The 16,766-nt window shown below is 47.1% G+C and overlaps 1 protein-coding gene across 1 annotated transcript in view; it reads left to right on the top strand.

Annotated features, from left to right (window-relative positions):
* Nucleotides 1-3,419: 3,419 nt before the first annotated feature.
* Nucleotides 3,420-16,766, top strand: part of LOC119660543 (basement membrane-specific heparan sulfate proteoglycan core protein-like) — a 447,358-nt gene continuing 434,011 nt past the window's right edge. Inside the window, exon 1 of the mRNA XM_038069178.1 lies at nucleotides 3,420-4,264. Coding sequence (XP_037925106.1) covers nucleotides 4,198-4,264 — 67 coding nt within the window. The 5' untranslated portion in view covers nucleotides 3,420-4,197. The remainder of the gene's footprint in view (nucleotides 4,265-16,766) is intronic.

The raw sequence follows: 16,766 nt of genomic DNA, 5'->3' as shown, positions 1-16,766 counted from the left end.
TTATGCAGACGACGTTGCGGCACTTGTTGCCGGACGCACTGTTGAACAGGCGCAAAGCAGACTTGTCATATTGATGCGACGGGTAAGCGGATGGATGACTGCTCGCGGTTTCAACGTTGCGCTGGAAAAAGCCGAAGTAGTCATCCTGACCAGAAGGAGAATCCCGACCTTGCGTCCCATGTCGATCGGCGAGTTGACTATAGAGTCAAAACCAGTGATTAAATACCTTGGTTTAATGCTCGACTCGAAGATGAGCTTCTTCGAGCAAATCAAAGCAGCAGCGGACAGGGCTGCAGCAGGAGTCGCGGCCTTGAGTCGGCTAATGGCGAATGTCGGCGGCCCTATATCAACTAGGAGACGTCTCCTCATGGGAGCAACGCAGTCCGTCCTTCTCTATGGTGCGGAGGTATGGGCTGATGCCCTTGACAAGGAGGTGCATCGTAAACGCCTCGCTCAAGTGCAGAGGCGGGGAGCTTTGCGAGTGGGGTCTGCCTATCGCATGGTCTCCGGACCGGCTGTGATGGTGATTGCGGGAGCGATCCCCGTTGCCCTCCTTGCCAAGGAGCGCAAAGCTATCTACCGCCGTAAAAGCGAAAACTTAAGAGAAGTGGTTGCCCGTGAAGAACGTCAACGCACCCTTAACGAGTGGCAACTTTCTTGGCAAAATGAGCCAAGGGGCAAGTGGACTGCGCGGCTCATCGACAAATTATAATAGATCCGTGGTTGAACAGAAAGCACGGTGAGATTGATTACTTCCTTACCCAACTTCTAAGTGGGCATGGAGGTTTTCAGTCTTACCTGCACAGGGTTGGGAAGGCGCGATCTCCTGATTGTGTGTTCTGCAATAGAGTGGCGGATGACGCTGAACACACCTTTTTCTCTTGCGAGAGGTGGGACGGCCTCCGCCAGCAGCTTTATGCAGACACAGGGGAGCTCTCTCCAGATAACATTGTGCGAGAGATGCTGAAGAGCGCTGGCAGCTGGAATCGTATTGCGCATTATGTTCGGGCTCTTCTTACTACGAAGAAGATTGAACTCGACCGGCGGAGGGATCGGACGGTAAGGGGTTCCCTGAACTAACAACTCCCTTCCTCCCCTCCCCTCCCGTTGGTGAAAGGAATTAAAGGAATTCCCTGACTTGAAGGCTCCCAAAGCCGGGAGAGCGGGAGGGCTAGCCCGAAGTAATGTGTCAAACGGTTCCAGGCTAGTTCTCTGATGACAGGGAGGTGTTTAGTTAGTAGTCCGCCAGCGTGCTGTTGCGGGAGTCCAACACTCTGTGCGTAAACGCATTCACCTACCCTACTCCCAAAAAAAAAAAAAAAAAAAAAAAATAGTGATGGACGAAAGTTTAGGAATATTGGATGGCAACGGGGTGAAAGTAGTGGCGTATGCCGAAGAGTTGATGATATTAGTGCCTGGGACGTTTCCGTCCATTATGGGCGACTTCAATGAAGGTGCGTTGGCAAAGGTGTGCCTGTGGACCTCAAGATGCGAACTCGTCATAAATCCAACCAAATCGGATCTGATGCTACTCACCATGAAGACAAGGGTACCTGAATTCCATCTACCATGACTGAATGATCAAAAATTGATTCTTTTCTCCAATATAAAGTATCTGCGTGTAATCCTAGATCTAAAACTAAATTGGAGATTCGACATAGAACTGAGGGTTAAGAAGGCGCGTAGAGCCTTCTATGCCTGCAAGAGAGCTTTTGCAAAGAAATGGGGTCTCCGGCCGAGGATGGTTCTCTGGATGTTCACCACTGTGGTGCGTCCAATCTTAACGTTCGACTCTATTGTATCGTGTCAGTCTTTGAGCAAAAAATAAAACAGAAGGAAGCTATTCAAGGAATTCAAAGAGCTGCGTATGCAGGTGCTACGCAGGCTCTGCAGTCCTGCCCGGCAGATTCTCTCAATGTACTTCTGTATCTCCTCCCCTTAGATCGTTGTAGCGTGCAGTACCGTCAGACTACGTGAGTCCGGATGCTGGGCAGCGCTGTACTGCCGCCACAGTAACATCCTAGAAGGAGTACGGGAACTGTGGGCATTCTCCACGGACTATGGCAAACGCAAGCTGAACTTCACGAGAAATTCTGCTGCGGACTTTTCAACCGACAGCCAAGTGGCCATCAAAGCCTTGTACTCAACGACGACATCCTCCAGGCTGGTGAGGCAGTACCGAAACGCACTAAACAGTCTGAATGACATGCTCAAGGTCACTCTCCTCTGGGTTCCCGGACATTGGAACATAGAGGGGAATCTACGGACTGACAGACCGGTAAGGCGGGGCCCTGCTCTTGGCAGTCTTTCGGCGGGTAGAGTCGGTGTCTCGCAGGCAGCTGTCAAGGGCGGAGTCTACTCGCACTACTTAACTCCCGGGGGTCTTAGATGGCGAAGGCTTACCAACTGTGCCAAGTCAAGGAGGATTTGGCCCGCTTATAACATAGCCCGATCACAGGAGCTCCTGTGCCAGACGGGTGCAAATACTTTCAAGATTACGTCGGTCTGCACGGGGCATTGACCCATAGGTGACCATGCCGCCACCCTCGGCATACCTTACAATTCACATTGCCGAAGCTTCGGGGAAAGGGGGGCACCCACGGGTACTTCCTCTGCGATTGCCCAGCTCTAGCCACATCAGGCTTCGGACACTAGGTAGACCATCCCTTTGGGGACATCAGAGAGGTTTATAGCTGCAGGGTGCGAGAGCTGCTATCTCTAGTGAATGCTATGGGCTTGCTCTGAAGATCCGAGCCGGTTGGACTCTGCCTCCCTGTCTCATAACAGCAGTCACGGTCTTAGGACTTTGTGGCATTAAAGCGGCGCACCACCGCGCCAATTGGGCTCCTTGGAGCGGCCACTGATACTTGCCTACCTACTTGTGCAAAGGAGGTTGAGGCATCTGGGAGAATGCTCAGCACTAGACGAAAAGTTGAAATATTTGGAAATAGGGAATGACTTAGATAGGTAACCTATCACCAGTAAAAGGGCCATAATAGTTCATTAAGGATGCAGTGTAACCTTCCTTAACAGAATAGTAATAGTAATAATTATACCCGCCTGTGATTGCTACCCTATTTTGGCTGAGGTATTTGAGCTTTTTAAAGCAAATCAAGGACTGGTCCTTTACATAACTTGAAGAACTTTCATTGCTCGGATAATGAATATAATAATATATATATATAATAATTCCGACCAGGACTCGCAACACGCAATGGAAATACCACGTTATGGAACTTCGACAGCGAGCAACATATTACCCTAGTCAGTATCCTTCATAGCATTGTACCGAAGCAATACACATCCCCTCGGATATTGTCCACAGAGCCGACTCCATGTGAAAATCCTGGAAAGGAGCTTTCGCTTCAGTATTCAGGACTGCCCTACTTCCATCGTCAGTTAGAACACCGCATCGAGTTCAAAAGGATGTGCTATCCTGCGCTGTCTGCAACCGCGTTCTTGGGTAATCTCGTGCAGATCTTATGAATGATAGTTAGCGATGCATCATTGCAACAGTTCAGATACTCACGTACAGAAGCTGGTGTGCCAGAGGAATCCTTCAGGGCAGTGCATGATTGTTATGAATGACGAATATCGCCAATAAGAAGTGTTAGGGTATCCTTCAAAGAGTGAAATTTTTCAGTGAAGTAACGTATCCCGGAAAACCCCGTGTAGTTCAGCCGTCAAGGATCAGGCTGTTACCGGCGTTGCAGTGTAGGATCCTTGCTAGTGCAAGCTTGTGTCGCCCTCCATGCAAAAACTGAGGTTTTCGTGCAGTGAAGTCATTATAAGTTCACCTCATTCTCACCTGTGTCGGTTTACCAGTTTCTTGTGCTAGAACAGTTTTTGGTGTGGAAATTTAGTGTCACCTGCTTCCCATCCTTGCAACCCGGCATCCGGTACTAGCTGCAGGCATCATTCAAGTGAATCGTTAAAATGTAAATAGTCGCGAATGTGATTGTGGTTCCGTGTACGATGAAGTTTACGGGGCAGAAGCAAAAAAAGTTTTCAAAAATATCGCAGGCCACGGGGTAGGCTACGGTTAGGTGAAAGTAATTTCCAATAAGCACGACTGGAGGCTGAAGATTGAGAGGGAAGAAAAAGGATAAAAAAAGCGGAGTTTTGTGTAATTGTGCTCGAATTGTTTTCAGTTTGTGAAGGATACGGGTCAAGTGCACGCGTAAAACACACGCTACAATGTTGGAATATCGATGTCGTTGTGGATTAGCCTTTTATTTGCAGCTGTTTCTTCTGACATTTTGGGGTAAGTAACACTTTGAAGATCTGTTCAGATTACTGGGAGAAGGGTGGTATCAAGGGTAGTTGACTTGAAATAACAGCATTTCCTCCTACCTACAAATTCAATTTCAGATTATGTCATAGTCCTGAGGCCGTTTTTACCAAAAATTACTACATTCATTCTTTGATAACTTCGGAAATTCCATTGTCCTGTGCAGAAACAATTTTGCACCGCTTTGTGGAAAGTATGCCTCAGGGAAGACAGTCGATTTGGGATGCTTCCGTACCAAACTATGTACTTCGATAGATGGTCCACTATTACTACCTGAAGCTGACAATTATCGACAAATACCCTTTGATACCGTCTCTGGTACGGTGCCTGCCCACTCCTGAATAATTTAGGGTATCCGATAACAGTTCCATAACGAAGGCACACTCATCGCATCCTGAAAACGTATCTTTTGATATCTTCGCCGACAACTGGCAAGTGTGCACAACTCATGGAAATCCTTTGACAAAATTCGGAATATATTAAAATTTCAAGGTTCCGAGGGAATATTACTTTCGGGAAATGACAGTTTCTGGGCAATTGTCAACAAAATAGCATTTCACATCCGAGGAAAATGCCTGCATTGTGTAACTAACAAACCCTCTTCAACCGGATTGACAGCTTCCGATTTAAGTTTGAAATTATTTTATATTCCAACGTACGCGGTTTGGTAAAGTGGAAAAATCGGCTTGAAATTTCCCATCAAAATATATGTATTATGTGTGACATAATATTGGCAAATGCTAAAAGATATTTTCATCACCATCATATTAAATACCTACTAAACTGGCGAGAATTTGAGGGTGAAATTAAGTGTTGCATGCGCCTATCAGCGATTCCTTATATATAGATTGAACGAACTTCCAGCAAGGATCTACCACTTCTACAGCAGGAGTACAGAAATAGTTAGTAGGGGGAGTGGGAATTTACTCCCTTTTGCCTTCCAGGGATATTTTAGCGGGTTGTACACAATTGAACTCAAGCCGATTGTCTTTTTTCGAGTATCGTAGGACCTTGTAGTGTCCGCATCTTTCGCTACATGTCCAGTACTTCAATCACCTTTTCCAGAGGCAATCTTAGCAGGGAATGCATTTAATAATATGCAATATTCTCCCCCGTATTTCCATTTGAACATTGCGTTGGGCAGCAACCGGAATCCAGTCTGCTCTAGTAAGGAACTCCACACTTCCCGTCCACAAACTTCATCATCATCAACGGCGCAACAACCGGTATCCGGTCTAGGCCTGCCTTAATGAGGAACTCCAGACATCCCGGTTTTGCGCCGAGGTCCACCAATTCGATATCCCTAAAAGCTGTCTGGCGTCCTGACCTACGCCATCGCTCCATCTTAGGCAGGGTCTGCCTCGTCTTCTTTTTCTACCATAGATATTGCCTTATAGACTTTCCAGGTGGGATCATCCTCATCCATACTGATTAAATCACCCGCCCACCGTAACCTATTGAGCCGGATTTTGTCCACAACCTGACGGTCACGGTATCGTTTATAGATTTCGTCGTTATGTAGGTTACGGAATCGTCCATCCTCATGTAGGGGGTCAAAAATTCTTCGGAGGATTCTTTTCTCGAACACGGCTAAGTGTTCGCAATTCTTCTTGCTAAGAACCCAAGTCTCCGAGGAATACATGAAGACTGGCAAGATCATAGTCTGGTACAGTAAGAGCTTTGACCCTGTGGTGAGACGTTTGGAGCGGAACAGCTTTTGTAGGCTGAAATAGGCTCTGTTGACTGACAACAACCGTGCGCGGATTTCATCATCGAAGCTGTTATCAGTTGTGATTTTCGACCCTAGATAGGAGAAATTACTTGTCTGTCTTGGCCTAATTGATGTCTAGCCCAAGATCTCGCGCCGCCTGCTCGATCTGGATAAAGGCAGTTTGTGTGACTCGGGTGGTTCTTCCCATGATGTTGATATTGTCAGCATAGGCCAGTAGTTGGGTGGACTTAAAGAGGATCGTTCCTCTTGCATTTACCTCAGCATCACGGATTACTTTCTCGAGGGCCAGGTTAAAGAGGAGGCATGGTAGGGCATCCGCTTATCGTAGACTATTGGTGATGTCGAACGGTCTTGAGAGTGATCCTGCTGCTTTTATCTGACCTTGCACATTTTCCAGGGTTAGCCTAGTCAGTCTTATTAATTTCGTCGGGATACCGAATTCTGTCATAGCCGTGTACAGTTTTACCCTGGCTATGCTATCATACGCGGCCTTAAATTCGATGAATAGATGGTGCAACTGGTGTCCATATTCCAACAGTTTTTCCATCGCTCGTTGTCAATCGTCCGGCGTTGATTCGCTGTCCCATACCTTGAACCACTTGGTGTAACTGGTCGCCTCCATATTTAACCAATCCAGCTGTCATTCCATCGGTTCCTGGCGACTTATGATCTTTTAGCCGATTAATTGCATGGACTGTTTCTCCTAAACTTGGTGGTGGCGGTATTTGTCCGTCGTCTTCAGTTGACGGGACTTCCAACTCGCCGATGTTCTGGTTGTTCAGTAGCTCATCAAAATGCTCAACCCATCGCTCCAATATGCTCATTCTGTCGGAAATCAGATTTCCCTCTTTGTCTCGGCAGGATGAGCATTGAGGTGTATAAGGCTTCGTCCTGCTGACTTGTTTGTAGAACTTCCGTGCCTGGTGTGGTTGCTCCCTATACTTTTCGAGTTCACAGACTTATTGGTTCTCCCAGGCTTCATTTTTCCGTCCGTGTAGTCGCTTCTCCGCTTGACGGAGTTCGTGATAGCTTTCTGCGCGTACCCGCGTTCTTTGAGAATGCAACATTACTCGGTATACAGCATTCTTCCGTTCCGTCGCTAGCTTACATTCATCGTCAAACCAGCCGTTCCGACTCCACACCAGCTTGTTATCCTTAAAAGCTGTCTGGCGTCCTGGGCTAGGTCATCGCTCCATCTCAGGCTAGGTCTGCCACGTCTTCTTGTTTTCCCATCGATATTGCCCTTATAGGCATTCCATGCTGGATCATCCTCATCCATACCGATTAGGTAACCCGGGCACCGTAACCCATTAAGCCGGATTTTATAAACAACCAGACGGCTGTAGTACCGTTCGTCGTTATAGAGACTACAGAAACGTCCATCTTCATGTAGACTGCCAAAAATTTTTCGGAGGAATCTTCACTCGAATGTGGCCAAGAGTTCGCAATTTTCCTTGCTAAGAAACCAGGTTTCCGATGAATACATAAGGACTTTGTGGTGATACGTTTCAAGCGAAACAGCTTTTGTAAGCTGAAATAGGCTCTGTTGGCTACGTCATACCTGTTATCGGTTGTGATTTCTGACCCTCGAAAATTATCAACAATTTCAAAGCTGACCCATATGATTTGATGTTGTTGGCTCCTTGATTTTTGGCGCTGACGTTGACGCCGTGTACTTCGTCTTGCCTTTCTAATGTGCAGCCCAAGATCTCGCGCCCCATCCTCGATCTAGATGAAGGTAGACTCTACATCTCGGGTTGTTCTTCACCTAATGTTAATATTCTCAGCGTGGGCTAGTAGTTGTTAGATAATCTCGCGAGTGACCCTGCTCTTTTTATCAGGCCTCCCACAATGGTCAGGGTCAGCCTAGTCAGTCTTATCAATTTCTTCGGGATATCGAATTCTCTCATGGCCGTGTACAGTTTTGCCTTGGCTATGCTATCATTGGGGGCCTTGAGGTCAATGAAAAGACGGTGCAACTGATGACCATATTCCCACAGTTTTTTCGTCGCTTACCGCATAGAGAAAATCTGATCTGCTGCTGATTTGCCTGGAGTGAAGCCTATTTGGTATGGGCTAATGATATCCCGGTCATATGGGGCTATCCGACCCACCAAGGTATGGTACTCAGGAACTTGATACCTCTATAATTGCTAGACTCCATGATATCCTCCTTTTTATGCATGGGACAGATTGCCATTCATCAGTCATTGACTCGCTGCCCCACACCTTGAACAGAAGTGGGTGAACCGCTTGGTGTAGTTGACTGTCTTCATATTTAAGCAGTTCGGGTGTAAATCGACCACCAGCTAATGAATTGCACGGACTGTCTGTCCGTCGTTTTCAGTTGGCAGGACTTCCAACTCGCCAATGTTCTGGTTATTGAAGAGTTCATCAAAATACTCAACCCATCGCTCCAATATGCCCATTTTGTCGGAAACCAGTTTTCCCTTTTTGTCTTGGCAGAATAAGCATCGAGGTTTATAAGGCTTGGTCCTGCTGACTTGTTGTTAAAACTTCCGCGCCTGGTTCGGTTGTTACCTGTACTTTTCCAGTCCACAGACTTGCTGGTTTTTCCGGACTTCCTTTTTCCGTCTGTAAAGTCGCTTCTTCGCTCGACGGAGTTAATGATTTCTCCTCGCGGTTCTTTGAAAAGGCAATATTGCTCGGTATGCGACATTCTTCCCTACCGTTGCTAGTTTACATTCGTCGAACCAGTCGTTCTGACTTTTTTGCGGCTGGGGCCAAGTATCTTTGTGGCCGATAACGCTTCTCAGGTGATTGTGGAGATCATTTGTTAATGGTTCATCTCCAGGACCTCTGTTGACCCCGGTTATTGCGGGACACATTTCCCCTTATAGGTGCTCCGGAGGACTGTGATGTGTATGGCTTTAGTGTTAGCTTTCACCTGATTGTCAGAGGGCATTCTACGTGGTATTGTTATCCAAGCCTGAAACACCATGCAAAAGAGATAGTGATCCGAGTCTATATTGGCTACCCCTATATGTTCTGACATTTATCAAGGCTGAGAGCTGGCGACGTTTGATCTGGTGGTCAATTCGGTTTAAAGTGGTCCCATCTGGACAGACCTACATTTGTTTGTGGACCGCTTTCGGTGTAGACGAATTACTTACAACAAACATTACATGTGATACTGCTAATTGAATAATCCGCAGTCCCTTACCATTGGTATGCTTTTGTAAGCTATGCGAGCCAACGAATCGCCTGAATACGGGCTCTGTGCCTACGTGGCTGTTAAAATCTCGAAGCGTAATTTCAATACTATACCTGAAACAGGTTTCGAGGGTTGGTTTTCAACCTGCAGTCTGCTCTGTAGGGGCGTGAACGTTATGAGCCTTATATTTTTAAATTTGCCTCGCATACGCAGATTCCATAGCCGTTCGCTTATATTTTCAAAATTACTGAATTTATGACAGTGTCAGCGCCACCACCCCTACCCTTCAGCGCGGCCTCACCTGTTTCCAGAGTTTCGACAAACCTTCCGGTGTTCACTTCCATGCAAAGAAAGAGCGCAGGAGTAGCGCACATCGAGATTTTGTTTCCAACACTTCGAAGGCAATGTATTGATGGTCGCTTGCCGAGAAGTCTTCCAATAATTGCCACCTGTCTACCAGCGGCTCCAGTGGCTCCGACGGGAAGGTTACGTCTGGAGTGGATCTGGTATTTGAAACTATCAGTTTTGTTCTCGCCACCATTTCGAGAATTCGTTTCCCTATGGAGTCAGAGTGAGGCATGCCCCATTCAAATGCCCTGGCATTGAAGTCACCCTCGACCATAGTCCGCTCATCCGTGTCCAAGATAGCATCCTGCACAGCATCAAGCCTGCGTCGAAAGTTATCCCTGAACATAGAATCTAGATAAAGCTATCACCTCATCCGTGTGTAAAAACCCTAAGGAGGGTGCCGAACTCAAATGGCAGCGGTACCTGATATGTCAGGGTGTCATGAAACCTTGATTCAGTCACTGATGAGCACTAAATCAGTTTTGGTCTCCGCAGCGAACTGTCTAGCAATTCGCGAGCGGTTGCACTCCGATGCATTTTGATTTGTAGGGTGCGAATCATGTTGACCGGGCCCTAGCTTTTCCCAGTTCTGATCTGAAGACTGGACACCGCCCTGAGCCCGCACTGTGCGTAACGTTCTCATCAGACCGGTCACGGTCCCTACATAGGACACACCTTTCCTTTTCATTGCAGGTGTTCCCTTTATGGTCTGACTGACCGCCTTTGCAGTATATTGCCTTTCTGTTAGTTTTTTTTTGCCTTTCTCTCAGGTGCCCGACAGGTTGCAGACGTGTGCCCATGATCCAAACATCTGTCACATTTAGTTGGGGCGACCTGGATTCGTATCTTATACACTACATAATCAATTCTGATTTTCCTGTTGTTTAGAAGCGTCCTCTCCTATTGCTGGACCACTTGTACCACAGCGAGTTTTTGGCCTCGGGAATTCGCAGAAGTGATACCAATCCGGACGCTGAGGTAACCAATACCTCCAGACATTCGCGTTTGATGGCCTCTTATAATTCGTTCTTTTTTATGAAGCAGTTAAGGTCTCGGATTTGCAGAGAACACGTGGGTTCCAGGCTGGAACTCAAAGCTTTTTCTCCCAAAAGCCGCTTGACTGCTTCACAAAACATAACTTTATTTATATTTTTTTTTTGAGAATGATGGGGTCCTAAGTTAACATCAACTTACCGCTGGACCGGACCAAACGGGGAGCAACTTGCTCCCTCTTTCCGGGTCCATGGACCCCTCGCTTAGGGCTTGCACCCAAACTTTTCAAAAATGTCAAGCGATGACGGCTTTACGGTTTCTTTTTTGGTCCGGTCCAGCATTAAGTTGATGCGGACTTAGGACCCCATCATTCTCAATAAAATATATTTTCAGCTCTGGACAAGCTCTGCTCAATAAGGCGGATTTGCGCTCAATACAATTCGTAGTTATGTCGTGTTCTACGAATTATATAAAGGAGCACTCAACATCTGCGAGCCACTACGGTCACGCTGCTCCTATGGCAGAGATGAGGCAGCGTCTGACGATTTGCCTCTGCCCTGGTAAGAAACCGTAAAGCCGTCATCGCTTGACATTTTTGTAACTTTATTTGTTATCCTTGGGCCTAGTTCGATTAGGAATCCACCACCCTTCGTTTTACGAATGGAAGACAGTTCTGTTGCGCGATCGTCGGGTTTGATCTTGTAACAGATTTCACCGAGGACTTCCGCAAAAGTCTTGCCTTCCGTCGACTTAGCAAGCAGAGCTGGCGGTCTAGTCATCCTTCGTGTTCTCATCTTTTCTTTTGGTGCTGCGTCCATCATGTCAGTTTTCTGTGATGATACGCCGTGTTGTTGTCTCTTGGCCCACTTCGCCTTTTTTTACTACTGAAGAGTACCCGAGTGACCAAGTATGAGCGAGTATTCTTTACGGACGGATCAAAGATGGCCTATGGAGTCGGCGCGGGGGTTTTCTCGAATACACACGGTGTATCCAAGTCGTATGGTCTCCCAGGTTTCACCAGTGTATTCTAGGCGGAAGTACTGGCGATATTGGAAGTCTGTCGATGGCTGAAGCGTGATTCGAGCCCCAAGCGTAACATAGCCATTCTGACCGACAGCCAAGCGGCCATCAAGGCCTTATACTCAACGACGACATCTTCCCGGTTGGTGGGGCAGTGCAGAGACACGCTCAACCATCTGGGCGGCACGCTCAAGATCACTCTCCTCTGGGTTCCCGGGCATAGGAACATAGAGGGGAATGAGTGGGCTGACGGATTGGCCAGGCAAGGCTCTGCTCTTGGCAGTCCCTCGGAGAATACAGTCAGTGTTCCGCTGGCGGCCGTCGGGGGCCGAGTTTACTCGCACTACCTAGCAGCCGCGGGCCTGAGATGGCGAAGGCTTACAAGCTGCGCCAAATCAAGGAGAATTTGGCCCGCTTATAACATAGCCCGATCACGAGAACTCCTGTGCCAGACGCGTGCAAATGCATTCAAGATTACGGCGGTCTGCACGGGGCACTGGCCCATAGGGGACCATGCCGCTAGGCTCGGCTTACCCTACAACTCGCATTGCCGAAGCTGCGGAGAAGGAAGGGAAACCCTCATGCACTTTCTCTGCGATTGCGCAGCTCTGGCTCCGACACTGGGTCAACCATTCTTTGGGGACCTCAGTGAGATTTCTAGCTGCAGGGTCGGAGAGCTGCTTTCCTTCGTGAATGCTACGGGCTGGCTCTGAAGATCCGAGCCAGCTGGACTCTGCTTCCCTGTTCCTATAACAACAGTCACGGTCTTAGGAGTTTGTGGCATCAAAACGGCGCACCAAAGCGCTAATTGGGCTCCTCGGAGCGGCCACTGATACCTACCTACCTACCCTACCCGAGTGAAGTCCCTTTCAGATGTCCCTTCCTCCTTTCGTTTTTTCCTCAGTTTCCTCTGCAATAGGCCGTCTGGGATCAGTTTGGCGCTCGCAGTGTTCTCATCGGGAGACGCGGTTGTTTCTGATTCCCGCGGATTTTCGCTTACTCTCTACGTCTGCTATCATATGAAATTCTGTCCAGGAGCTCCATCAATCCACTTTTCACCCCTTTGCTGACGTTTTTCTGGAGGAACGTTACAGATCGCATGCGCCTCACAACTGACGTGCATTTCTTAGTAAGCTTTTCCTCTTCAGCTTTCACCAGAGTAGTCGAAAGGACGAAGCCGCTACCCCAGTTTCCTCAGGCCTGGACTACGATTAGCTGACCCCGGAACTCACGGAGGAATCGGGGCAACGCGGTCTACCAATACCGATTCAATGCACACTACCCGACCAGGGTCCCGAAAAGACTGTATCCTGACACACGCCACATATGCCACCTTGACAGAGCTAGGCTCACATCATCCTATCGACGGTGACAAGGAGTGGTTGACGGTTCCGGGGACTCCTAGTGTGTCCCGTCGTATATCTATCATTAGCAGTTCACTCTTCACCGAGAAATTTTCTCGAGGCTACTACCTAGGGCGCAGGTATTATGATAGGTAGGATGTTAAGACTACATACTTGCTCAGGCGCTTCGAAGACGCCACGTCCCGTATCGTAAGCGACCCGTTAAGGATCGTGGATGACTCCAGAGTGTAGGGGCTCTTTTCCAGGAAATCGTTCCCAGTCCAATGCATCTCCTGCAACGCTGTATACATTAGCCCTGCGCTGGCTTTAGGTATCAGGTAGTTGCTTGGCAGCTTCTTCCTTGTATATGAAGCCCACGTTCCATGCAACAGAATCGTTATTCTGTTGCCGTTGCCACGTTCGTCGCTGTGTTGTCGGCGGCTCCTTTTGTAACTTTCGTCAAGGGTTATAAACTCTATCCAATCTCCAACCTCTAAGTCCAGTTGATGCAATTTGTCCCGTTTTTAGGCGCGGTAGGCTCGCCGTCTCCATCTGCAACTTGCGGTCGCCACGTCGAGGTGGAGTTAGGGTTGGGTAGTAGAGCTGTTGGTGTTGATTGAGCTGGCTTTTCCCGGGTCTTATGCTCCATCGCAGGTGCGAATCCACGTTTCGTCCTGGGAGCTATACTACCCTTTGACCATCAGGATAGGAATAGCATATGGAGAGTGACCCCCGCCCCTGTTACTCAAAACGCAAAGCTTTCTTCAACACTTGTCGGCGGCTTTGGGATAACTACGACTTGATAGTATTTCGAACAAAGGGCTTTTTCAGCGTACAGGTCACTTACTCATGGGCGAAGTGATCGGAAGGCGGAAGTGGCAGTGGATAGATCAGACATTAAGGAGAGGTATTGTTGGCAACATCATGCACTGGAATCCACTCTTCCAAGATTGCCGACGAGGGGCTCGCCGGAAGAGCACTTGGCACAAAGCAGTAGACGACGAGTACGGACATCTCTGGAAGTTCTGGGGGGGGGAGTTGAAGTGCATTTTGTGTAACCGCGTAGGTGTGGTTGACACGCTACATCCCTTCACATATATATGTAATTTTATATTAAATAGTTTTACTGGCAGTGAAGTTAATAGTCGGCTATATGCTTATCGATTATCGTATTTATAATTAATGGTCCTAGACCTAGAGGCTAACAATATTCCACCTCGAAGAAAATACAACATTCCGCCCTTATTATCTGTAAATAAACCCCTAGAAATCCTACGGCATATTCAATCCATCCTTCCTGGTTCCAAAATTGTACAGCTATTAAATGAAATTCAATTGTTGCGTCTCTCCAAAGTCATTTTTCACAATTGTACTCGATAATAGAGCAAATTACCCGGAAGGACCGTCTTCCCAATTAAAATTTCAACAGATACCAGGTTCATTAAATATCAATCAATCGAATTATTACGTGGACTGGAGTCTAGTGAAGGTTAAATAATTGATATCGTTAGTTCGGGCCGGATTCGATATGAAACTTTTATTGTATCTTGGAAGCATGAAAATTGTCTCATTTCATTATTACTTCCATGAAAATTTCATCTTGAAAGATTGCGTGATGGGATTCTAATGGAATTTCTGGATATTGGATAGAAGGTTTATGTGGAAAGCTAATATTGACTGTCTTAATCCTTTGTATATAATGTGGGGACAGCACGGAGATGTTTGCTAAGCACTAAGTTATTCAGGCTCTCCGTTTATATTAGGTTGTTGCATATGAAATGGCCGTTTTGGCAATCAAGTGAAGTTAGTTGCCATTTTGGTGTATCAAACCACCACTAGTTGGCGCGGTTGGCGTTGAATATTAAAGTATAAATACTCCTACATTTAATCAAGGAGTCATTTCAGTTTTGACCATCGTTGGGGTAACAGGGCATAGAAAGGAAAAAAATATGGAAAATAGCCAAGAACGTATACTTTTTCTGTATGTGTTCAAACTCGGTCATAAAGCGGCGGAGGCGACCAAGAATATGAACAGCGCATTTGCAGCTGATACGGTAACCGAACGAACCACACGGCGGTGATTCGAAAAATTCCGGTCAAGCGACGTAAACCTTCAAATTGAGCCATGTGGACATCCAGGACCATCGATTGACAACGACGAGCTGCGTTTGCTAGTCGAATCTGACACCCGTCAGTCTGTGAGGGACATTGCAGAGAAACTGGGCGTACACTATTCGACAGTTGGCAACAACTTGGAAAGGTGAAAAAGCTCGACAAATGGGTTCTGCATGCCCTTACGGAGCAAAACATGGCGCTTCGAATGGAAATTTCCAGTTCTCTACTCACCCGCAACAGAACCGATCCCTTTTTGCACAGAATAGTGACATGTGATAAACGGTGGATATTATACGACAATCGTCGCCAATCAGCACACTAGCAGGCTAGATGTTGATGAGCCACCGAAGCATATGCCGAAACCGAGCCTCCATTCGAAGAAAGTAATGGTGACTGTTTGGTGGTCTAAAGCTGGAGTTGTCCACTATTCTCTTTTGGCACCTGGAGAAACGATAAATGCACAGAAATACTGTCCCCAACTCGAGGAAATGCTCCAAAAATTGAGTATTCAACGGCCGAGATTGGTCAACAGAGATGATGTGATACTCCTTCACGGCAATGTACGACCTCTTGTTTCCAGAACAGTATGAGACTCTGCCTAATCCACCATATTCACCGGACCTTTCGCCAACCGACTACCACTTTTTTAAACATTTGGATCATTTTCTAGCGGAAAACCAATTTGGAAACGAAGAGGCTGTCAAAATTGCCTTCGACGAATTTATCAACACCCGACAGTTGGACATCTACGAAACTGGCATAAATGCTTTTGAATCTCACTAGGATAAGTGTTTTGAATCGACTGGCACCTATTTTCATTAAATAAATAAGTTGGAGTTGGAGGTCCCGCAAACTGAAGACGACGGATAAATACTCCCACCACCAAAACTATAGGAGAAACAGTCCGTGCAATTCATCGGCTAAAAACTCATAAGTCGCCAGGAGCCGATGGAATTATAGCCGAATTGGTTAAATATGGAGGCGACCAGTTACACCAAGTGGTTCATCAACTTGTGCTCAAGGTATGGGGCAGCCAATCAATGCCTGACGATGGGCAACGAGGCATTATCTGTCACATACATAAAAAGGAAGATATCATACAGTGCAGCGAATACAGTGGTATCACGTTGCTGAGTACCATCTATAAGGTATTCTCCTCTATCTTGCTAGGCCGGACAGCCCCATACGCCCAGAACATCATTGGCTCATACCAAAGAGGCTTCACTCCAGGCAAATCAGCAACAGATCAAATTTTCTCTCTGCGGCAAGCGATGGAAAAACTGTTGGAATATGGAAAACAGTTGCACCATCTATTCATCGAGTTTAAAGCCGCCTATGATAGCATACCCAGGGTAAAACTATACACCGCCATGAGAGAATTCGGTATCCCGACGAAATTAATAAGACTGACTAGGCTGACCCTGACCAATCTGCGAGGCCAGATAAAAGCAGCAGGATCACTCTCAATACCATTCGACATCAACAACGGTCTACGACAAGGGGATGCACTATCATGCGCCCTCTTTAACCTGGCCCTGGAGAAAGTGATCCGCGATGCTGAGATAAATGCAAGAGGTATGATCCTCTTTAAGTCCACCCAACTACTGGCCTATGCTCCCGATATCGACATCATGGGAAGAACCACCCGAGACGAACAAACTGCCTTCATCCAGATCGAGCAGGCGGTAGTTGGCGTGAGATCTTGGGCTAGACACCAATGAAGGCAAGACAAAATATATGGTGGCAACG

This window comes from Hermetia illucens, chromosome 6, assembly GCF_905115235.1.
Source record: "Hermetia illucens chromosome 6, iHerIll2.2.curated.20191125, whole genome shotgun sequence".
Classification (NCBI taxonomy): Eukaryota; Metazoa; Arthropoda; class Insecta; order Diptera; family Stratiomyidae; genus Hermetia; species Hermetia illucens.
The sequence above is the reverse complement of the archived record's forward strand: the minus strand, read 5'-3'. Positions and strand labels throughout refer to the sequence as shown.